The 10,154-nt window shown below is 46.1% G+C and overlaps 1 protein-coding gene across 2 annotated transcripts; it reads left to right on the forward strand.

The window, feature by feature from the left end:
- Positions 1-1,208: 1,208 nt before the first annotated feature.
- AICDA (activation induced cytidine deaminase) lies at positions 1,209-6,313 on the forward strand. 2 transcript variants are annotated; one of them, XM_010128973.2, is made up of 5 exons: positions 1,209-1,336; positions 4,748-4,895; positions 5,389-5,659; positions 5,850-5,965; positions 6,260-6,313. In XM_010128973.2, exons 1-5 carry the CDS (start codon positions 1,209-1,211, stop codon positions 6,311-6,313), a joined length of 717 nt encoding a protein of 238 aa, XP_010127275.2. The 2 variants fall into 2 exon arrangements, with proteins under 2 accessions (XP_010127275.2, XP_086621564.1); XM_086765438.1 differs by lacking the exon at positions 1,209-1,336 and having other exon boundaries at positions 4,752-4,895; positions 5,389-5,666; positions 5,887-5,965.
- The last annotated feature ends 3,841 nt before the right edge of the window (positions 6,314-10,154 follow it).

Raw genomic sequence — 10,154 nt, forward strand, 5'->3', positions numbered from 1 at the left:
TGAGTGTGTGCCCTACCCAGATATTTCCCCAAGGAGCACGACAGCTCAGCCCTGGACCTTCCAGGAGAGCTTCTCCTCCTGAAGCACGCCATGCCAGCCACTTTCAAAGACAAGTACTTTCAAAATCCTAGGTTAGAGAGTTGTCTGCTCTGTTCTGGCAACTCATCTCTCCTTTTCATGTTTTTGCATATACTGGTTTCACACAGTTCTAGCATGCTGAAAGCCAGTAAAATTAATAAGGAGAGTAAATGAAGCAGAGAAAAAATGAAGAACTACCCTAGCGTGAGGTAAACAAAAGCCCTGTTTCTCAGCCGTAGCACTGACCATCCCCGCTTGAGGCAGAAATGGAGCAGAATATCCCCCAGCTGCCTTTCCAGCACGCTGCCTGGCCAAAGCTGCTGCCCCATCCCTTGGCTGTCCTTCAGCCCTGCAGAGGGGATGGATGCCCAGACAGGCACTGTGGGGCTTTGGTGGAGCAGAGCCTGGGCAGCAGAGCATGGTGCTGGCAGAGCAAAGAGTGTGCATCTTGAGAGTTGAGTCATTCTTCACCAGTCCTTTGTATACAGCTTTGCAATGCAGCTTTGCCACCACTCCTGGCATGCTGAGACAGCTCAGGTGCTCATGGCCATGTTCAGGTGCCAAAGTGGGGCCAGGGCGCTCCCCATCACACCTGGGCTCTCTCTGGAGGTGAGTCTCTCTCAGCCTCCTCTTTGGCCTCCAAGCAGCTGCCAGGCCTTTCAGGAGTATATGGAGGAAGAGGGGAAGCCTGCCAACAGTTTGGTGTTCCCTGAGATCCTTCCAGGGGCGTGGCTGCAGGGCACTGGGCAGAGGTCCCTCCATGGTGGGGCAGGACAGGGTCACCATCTTCTCTGCACAGCTGCGTGACCTGAGGCCCAGAGGGATGGTGTGGTTTTGCCCACATTCACGTTAGTGGTACACAAGCTCCCAGGCCCCCGCCTCTAACCACTAGACAATGCTTCCTGCCTCGTTATGTTATTGATATTAATTCAGAATAATTTTGCAGGCGGGGAGGGCTCAATGGGGAGTGCAGCAAGGGGAGGCAACCAATGAGTGCTGAGCATCTTTCAGAACTGATGACCCTTCGCATCTCAACCCTTTGCTCTTCAGCTCCTGCAGCTCCAGAGATCTTTCTAACTCCTCCCTCAACCACACCCTGGTGAAACCCGGCAGGGGGTAGATAGGGGTGAATGGGGAGAGGACACACAGGGCAGTCTACGTTTCTGTACATCAAGTCAGAGGGCTGTACAGACAGAGCCTGCGAGACAACCTCCCCACAGTCGCATCACCTGAGGGAAACCCTGGCAGTCATGGACAGGTAAAATGAGTGCCTCCAGTTTCTTCCTTGTGTAAGAAACAAGGGTTTTAGAATTAATCTCCTCTCCCTTTGATGCTTACCATCCCTTTCCCTTTCCCCATCTGACTCAGTGATCTAACTCCCCACCCCATCCTGCTCTTGTACCTTGCATCTCTGTGTCTCTGTCATCCTTTCTCTTTGACTGTCTGCCACCCTCTACGCTTTTCCCTTTCTGTCATTTCTCTTTCTCTTGACTATCCTCTGTTCCTTTTCATTCTTTTTCTTTTCTAGAAACAAAAAAAAAAGACAGAAAGATGAACATTCAGATGCTAGCCACTGCTTAAGAATCTCAATCCCTGCCCACTCTTCTCTCTTTATCCACCTATTGTTTCTCTTGCACCAGATTTCTGTCTTATTCTATTTCTACTGCTGGCACCCTTGTGCTTCTAAGCACAGACTGTTCCAGCATTGGATTCCTCCACTTGCACTGAAATTAGTCTGAGAGATAATTATTACTAGTGACTCTTCACAGCTGCATATCATTCACACACTTAGAGGTCTTCACTCTGATTTGAGGATTGGCTTAATGAATCTTTATTTGAGGAGAAGGTTTCTGGTCAGTCTACCTCTTCAGTGCCCAGGTATAATCACAGCTTCTATGTGCTTGCTGCTTTCCCTTCAGCTATCCTATAGCTATAGGAGTTGCACATGTATCCAGCACTTTGTACCTAACTGCAAATTTGCTCAGTTGCTCCTTGTAATATCTGTTCATTCATTCTTCTTCTTGTACCACTCATGTTTTGAAATCCTCCCTAGCAAAAAAAAAAAACTGGAGTGGAGAACTCCAGAGAGAAGGGGAAACAAGAACTGATGTTAATGAACATTTCTAGTTGAACAAATGGCTTCTGTGATTCAAAATTGTCTTCACTTTGTTCTGACACTGAAAAATAGCCCAAGGGATCATAATTTTATTTTTCTGGGTTTTGGGTTAATTTCTTGTTCTTCACCCTTATTTGCATCCACATGCGGCTCTGCAGGGGCAAAACCACTGAATAGAGAAAAATGGGAAGAATTGAGAGAAGGGAAAGTTAGAAGAAGAATCAGAAACATTTTGAAAGCAATTGTTTTTGCCCAAAACTTTACTGAAAAAAAAAAGAGAAAATCGAAGGTCTGTTTTCCCTAAGCTTTTTGATGTGTTGAAAAGTATTTTTCCATGTCGGCTTTGATGAAACATCAACATAATTGTCATTGGTTTTTACCTCGCATATATGGTTCTTCAACAAGTGATTGCATTTTTTCACACTTTTTCTACTCTGTTTTCTGCTGTTGTGGCACACCCCAGGTAAGAGCGTTGAAACCCTCTGGCCTATCATATCTGCTCATTTCCCATGCGATTGTCTGGGCTGTCCTCTCTGGACAATCTGAGGATCTGTCACACATGGAAGGGGTGTCCCCTCTCCAGCACCTCTGTTACGGATGAGAGTCTTCCCCACATCCCTACCATAACACACATCTAAGAGGGAGAAGCCTGAGGTGAATCACCAGTTGACAATTTTTTGAGGGAACCAACACGTGTGTGTGTGTGTATTTTAGGGAATATACACACATGTTCATGCGCATTTGTACAAAGGCAGGGAAACAGGGTGAATCAAAGGTGGTAGAAAGTGGGGCAGCTCTAAGTGTGAGAAATAAATCAAAACTGATGATTAAGAACATACTCTGCAAGAGAGAAAAGTGGGTAGGGGACACATGAACCCAGCATGAACTGCCAGAGAAAGCAGTGATGAAATGCAGTGGGATTAGGTTGTGTTCTACTCCTGACACAACCTGTAAACCCAGCAGAGCAGGACTGGGGCAGTGCTTACAGGACAGACCTCCAAGAACTGGCTGAGGCTGTTGCTGGGCTGACTAAAATGCTTAGTAAGGATACTTTGCTCTCTGAGTGTGTGCAGGACTCTGCAGAACCTTGTCTTCTCTATGGACTTTCTCCCATCTGATCTACTCTAGGAGCGTGTCTGTATAAAGAGTGGCATAACTGAGTATGTGTGTGTTTGCTCTTTCTGTGTGAGCAGGACAAGTATTTTTGCACTGCAGGCTGAGGGTGACATGGCAGGAAAGAGGATGTGTGTGGGTGGCTTGCCTATCTGTGGGACAATCAGGGTAGCAAGGATGCTTGAGGGAAGAACGTGCCTTTCTGGTGATGCCGTGTGAGGTGCAATAGGGAGTGCTACAGGAGAGCAAAACATGTGCACTGTCACAAAACGTAAGAGGATGTGCATGACTATACGAATGAGCACCTATGGTGCAATGGTGGTGTATGAGGGTGCACAATGGAGAGAAACTCCTGGAGGAGCAGAGAGGATGCCACTGTTAGCTGGAGATTAAGTGCTCTGCAGTGCTTAGGCTTTATGGTGATGTTGGCAAACAGATGAATGATGTTTGTATAAGAAACTTTTCCTTACTTAGACTCTCAGATTAACTCAAATTCGCCTTTCTTACACCTCACTGGAGACACCCCAGAAAAACCATCTTGGTGTGACTTAAACTGACCTAGTCTCCCTGCTAAATACCAGCCTACCAGAGGGAAAAGATGACAAAGGACGTTATTATTTTTAACTCATTCACTTCTGTTTTGTATTGCTGTGGGGGAGGTGAGTATCTCAGCTCAATGAACACAGCTGTTCTCAGCTGCCTATGTATCTTCACTTGTCAGTGAGTCTGTTAGACACAGCTCATTAATACCTTACCCTCTCCATGCTCCTGCTGCCTCTCTCCAGCAGAATCTCTGGGCACAGGAGCAAAACCCCACCAATCTCAATGTTTGTCTAATGTAGGAACAGTACTTGTGTTTGGAGAGGTGTCAGCATGCCTACCCCATTACGTATTCTGTCAGCTAGTGTATGACCCTTTACCCAATCCCCTACCAGCCCTGCACACTTTCAACCATGCTCTTCTTTTGCGCAATGCCGAGAAGGAACTCTGTCCAGTCTTCTGTAAAGACTCTAATTTGACCCATCTCTTGTCCCAGTGGCTTTTCAGGGTTTCATACAGCAGTAATAATATCTCTTGATGACTGAACTCCAAACCCTCTCATCTTCCCAGTTCTTCTCAGACACCTTCATCCTTCTCCCTCATTTGTGTCCATCTTCTGGATATTTGCAGATATTTTTGCACTCTACCCAGCCATAGTTGCTGTTTGACTAATCATTACTAATTCATTTACTGGTTCCACTCACAAGGTCATCTGCTTCATCTCTACAGTCACGTCTGCACCCTTTCCCTAACATATTGCATGCAAATTACTGATGCTTTTGTCGTACTGAGAGGCCTGGACATGAGGATATTTTTGGTGCTGAGCCCTCAAAAAAGACACGGCCAACTGCTGGCTCCAGGATGGGGCTAAAGTAAATTCTTTCTTGTCTTCTCCCGCAGCCTCTTGATGAAGAGAAAACTCTTCCTCTACAACTTCAAGAATCTGCGCTGGGCTAAGGGCCGGCGTGAAACCTACCTCTGCTATGTTGTGAAGCGCCGTGACAGTGCCACATCGTGCTCCCTGGATTTTGGATACCTGCGCAATAAGGTATGGGGAACATCTTGGCATCCTGTTCTTATCTCTGAGCTGAGGTGCATGCAGCTGCAGTCCGCCTAGGGCAGCAAGGAAAGGAGGGCTGCAACAGCACACAGGCACTGGCACACGTGTCCACAAGCATGGACACTGCACTGGTACCTACTATTTGGAGGATGCAGCCTTCAGGTAAACCCATACTTTATGCTACCCTCAAGTGTGTTACCAGCAAGACAACCATATTCCCTGCTGCTTTACCAGTCTACCTACTTTTCTACTTAGCTCCCACCCATTCCTCTTGTGTATGTCCCTAAGCATCAGTGTGGCCCTGTGCTTTTCCATTTAGTACCACTGTGCCTTCTCCCTCTGTGCACTGCCCCTAGGACCTACTGCCCACCTTGTTTCTCTTCCCCTCACATCCTTTCCAGCTCACATCTCCTTCCTCACCCTTTTTACACCCTGCTCACCATCCCGCCTCATGCCTTGCCTCTCTCCCTCTTTCACGAAGATGGGCTGTCATGTGGAGGTGCTCTTCCTGCGCTACATCTCAGCCTGGGACCTGGACCCAGGCCGCTGCTACCGTATCACCTGGTTCACCTCCTGGAGCCCCTGTTACGACTGTGCCCGACATGTGGCCGACTTCCTGCGCGCCTACCCCAACCTGACCCTGCGCATCTTCACGGCACGCCTCTACTTCTGTGAGGACCGCAAAGCAGAGCCTGAGGGCCTGAGGCGCCTGCACAGGGCGGGGGCTCAAATTGCCATCATGACCTTCAAAGGTGAGATGTGCAAGCAAAAAAGAGATGACAGAAAGCTATGGGGACTTAGGGAGACCCGGGAGGGTGGGAGAATGTAGGACAAGGAGCCAGATAAGATGATGGTAGGATGTGATGATTTAGTGACCCTAGTGGCCAGTGTCCTCTCTGGGGCAGTCTTGAGCACTCTGTAACTCCCCTGTGCCTTGCACAGATTACTTCTACTGCTGGAATACGTTTGTGGAGAACAGGGAAAAGACATTCAAAGCCTGGGAAGGACTGCATGAAAACTCTGTCCATCTGTCCAGGAAACTTCGACGGATCCTCCTGGTGAGGGCCAATTCTCCTTTTCTTTCTGATGCCTCTTCCCCTCATCTTCTTCCTCTATTCCTTGCTATAGTTGCTCTCTGCTCTTACTGCCCATCTCTGCCATCTGCCATTTCATTCATTCCTGTATCTTCACCTTCCACATCCCTTGTGCATCTCTCCACCAACTTCCTTCCTATCTCCTCTCCTCCTTCTCTTGCCCTTCATCCACCCATCCCATCTCCTGTCATTCCTTTCTCCTTCCCCATCTTCCTGCTTACTTGACAACTGACCTATAATTTATATTTTGTCCTGCAGCCACTGTACGAAGTAGATGATTTACGAGATGCCTTTAAAACTCTGGGACTTTGAAGTGAAAGTCAGCAATCAGAAGACTTCACAAACACTTGTTCTTCGATTTCCAACTCTCTCCTTTACAACAGATCTTTTTCTTCTTCCCTCTTTAAATCTCTCTTCCTTCCAGCTCTGTGTCTATTCAGATAAGAATAGAGATAAGACTTTTTCATTTCCAAGGAGAATTAGGCTGATCTTCTGAAGACACGTTCCCTAGACTCACACCTCATCCATTGCTAGCTGGGAATAGCCAGGACTGCAGTGATATTGCCAGAGAGCAATATGCCATCTCTCAGTCCCTGCAGAGCTAATTCATGTGGTCCACTAAATGGAGTTCTGGGTTTAGCCTTGCCCAGCTGGGAGCAGACAGCCTGCAAAGCTGTTTGTGTGACTGTGTTTTCACTGGCACCACACTGATCTGCACATTTCATGAGGGCTTTGGGGAGCATATCTCTTGACTCTTAGAGCTGCACTACACTGAGCTGCTTTGTGTCCTCTGCTGTGAAACAGTATATTTGTCCTTCTGGATGTGGATAGAAAGTTGAAAACCACCACCATTTAAGTGGTATAGCCTGTGTCCTAACAGAAAAGTTTGACAGTTATTGGAAAGCTCAACTGAGAGTGTTGAAGTGAGTCCTGGGACAGCCCAGGTAGTTTAGCTTGAAAGTCTCACTTCAAGCCAGCAGGTCTTCTAAATAGATCATGTGCAGGCCCAGGACCTGTAGTGCCTCCTGCCCAGAAAGGAGAGAGCTTCAGTAGCTGTAGGTCCAGGTTTTGTGCCCTAGGAGAGGTTGAAACTAGAAAATAAAAGCCTAAAATGAAAGCAGAAGACTTGCTGGCCAACATTTTCAAGTGCAAACTGCAGTTCTGGGTGTCCAGTAAGATGTTTCCCATGCAGAAATAGGAAGTCCACTCAACTCCTATGAACTATGTTGAGATTCATGGCAGCTTGAGGTCAGTACTGATCAGTGTGTGGACCTCCCATCTAGCCAGGAAAGGAGCCAAAAAGGCACTTCACCATTGCAAAGTTTTTCCAGCATACATCTACTGGAAAATACACTTCATTTCCACATTGTATTGTCCCTCAGACTTAATTTCTTAGACTGTCCCTCAGACTTCATTTCTCATTCATGTTGTGTCTTTTTAGATGGTGTATTGGCATCCACATCAGTCACCATCTGTTTCTTGACACACCTCAGGGAGGAGCACCACAGCTCTCACTACTGGAGTACTTTTCATCCACTGAGCATTTCCTTCTAGATCAGTCCTACAATATGCTCCCTCCTTAGCCAACTGTCCTCTGCTGGAGGCCCCTTAATAGTTCCACAGTCTTCTGGTTTTTTTCAAGCCTTTTACTGCCCATAATATATCTAGATATGGCTATTTGGTGACCAGGCTGAGAGCTGACCAGAAAAAACACTCGGCATAAGCAAACCTGTAAAGCCTGTAGATAGATATCTTTTGTAGAGGGGAAAATCAAAGCATCCTCCTGCCTGGCAATCATTGTGTTTCCACTAGGAGACCCCATCAGCACCTGATCTTGTGGACACAGTCTTTACCCAAGTTGAAGACATAGGTTCATAGTACACATCTACTCACCACCACCTTCCCACTACCTAAATTACAGATGGATTGTCCTCTGCAGTCTAACTTCTTGAGGCTTTGCCAACGCTAAGTGTGTCCCACATTCTGGAGGTGCTCTGTCATTTCCTTCATGATGGCTGTGAGTTTTCTGCTCCATCCTGGATAAGGCTGGAGGCTTCTGTGTGGCTCTTTAAAACACCTCTTCTGGTGATAGGCCAGCCGCAGGAGGACAGCAGAGAGCCCTGCTTCCCCAGTGCCTCCTTCTGCTAGGAGAGGTCACTACTGGGTGCACCACAAGCTTTCTACAATTTCAGGCTCCTGAGGTACTCTCAGCTTGAGGAACTTCAACCAGGAATAGTAAAGAGAGTTCTTTGCAAAGCATTAATTTGCAAACATGGTGTTGTATATTTGTTTGATACAGTGCATATTATTTATATAAATAAAGGTCTTACAAATGAGCATCTGATTTTGTCATTATTTTGGTACCATGTGGGTGAGGGAAGTAAAAGTTGCCACAAAAGATTGACGTGTCATCTATTCTTTCTGATTTCTGGAGAGACAACCTAGCACTATCCTATATATTGTCTTTATCCTTTTCCCTTGTAACTTTCAAATTGTTGCCAGCGTCACCCAGCAGATCAAGGCAGATAAAGTGTTCAGGCAATTTTCCAACTTTGGAAATACTATCAAAAATCTGGGATGTAAATACTGAAGTTGTATTCAAGATGCTTCCTTCATCAATTGCAAGCCTATTGTCCCCATTCATGTCTTATAATTAACCAAAGCAGACACAGAAGAAGTGCTGAGTCAACATACTCCACAAAACAAGAAGAGAAGCGGAGATGGAAACTTTTGGTATTGGCCTGTACAATACCATTGTCCTTCTGAGTGGAATTGTTGGAGAGCTGTTAGAAAAAGTAGCTTTTTTTTTTTCCTGAAAAAGCACTTGAGACACTGGCTTTTGCTTAAATGCTGACAAACATTGAGTTGAAGATACTTGTTGAGACATGACAATTGGTGACATTATACAATAGGAGAATAAATGCAATGAGTAAATGCAAAGAAACATGCACTGGATTCAGAATACATCCTAGATTGCTTCTTCTGAATCTAAAGCAGATTAAATTCAGAGTGGACTGTTCAGGTAATCTATGTAGTTTAGCTATAGGAATTTAAATCTTCTGCTATAGAGATCCTTTTTAACTGCAACTTTTTCTGTTCTCAAATACCAGTTCATATTATTTGTTACAAAGTATTCTTTGAATTGGCATTGTTAATTAATTCAACCTCAAATAGATTAGGTGTCTCTGCCAAGAATAACTCTGTGAAGGATGACGGTTAAGTAATAACATTACTTTTTCAACCTAAGAATTTTTTACATGCTTTGTAGACAGTGTATATAGGGAACATTTCACTATTGCTTATATATTCTGGAGTACCACTTATATTTACAGCCTATCCCTTATGGAGATGGGCCTACAGCACTAACTGAAAGTCTCACTTGGTCTGACATCCTGTGGATTGCAGTGATGGACAAGGCACTTGCACATACAAATACAGCTGCTGCCCTGAGCCGTGCTTTCCACCCGTTTGCCCGCCTGCCCATTCTCTTGTTACTCACACCATAAGGACTACAGCCACAATTAATGACAAAAGATTTCCAGCAAATCTGGCACAAACATGAGCTCTTACCAGGCCTGCCCTCATGAGTGGGTATGTAATATTTTGAGTGCTTTTTGCATTGTCAAGCTTTATACACCATTACTGTAGGCATGTCCTCACGAGGCCCGGGGGGCTGCTGAAAACCATCCTGCCTAGGGGCTGGGGGTAGCTCCTTCATCCTCACTGAATATCATCCTGCATGTCTCTGCACACAGCTGCCTGCCTGACCTTTGGCAATAGGACCCTCAGGATGCATCCAGTCTCATGAAAACTGACATACACTTTATCACCCCGGGGAGCTGGGATACAGAGACCACCCACTCTGTGAGAGCTCCAACTCTGCAGCAGAGCGAGGTGCAGGATCACTCTGATAACAGAGGAAATGGGACAAAGAGAGGATAAGATAGTTATTGGTACAGTGTGGAAAACCAGGCATAGTGCACCTAGTGCATATGGATGTTTTCCACCCTTTAGGAGGGTGTTGGCTGGAGGGATGTTCCTCGCTGCAAACAGCTCCCGGAGTTCAGCTCTCAACAACCCCCAGAATATGCCCATTGAAAATCAGGACACTGACATCATTCCCACAGCTGCACACAGCATTACTCCAGGTCAG

This window comes from Chlamydotis macqueenii, chromosome 1 (genome assembly GCF_036417535.1).
Source record: "Chlamydotis macqueenii isolate bChlMac1 chromosome 1, bChlMac1.mat, whole genome shotgun sequence".
In the NCBI taxonomy this organism is placed as follows: Eukaryota; Metazoa; Chordata; class Aves; order Otidiformes; family Otididae; genus Chlamydotis; species Chlamydotis macqueenii.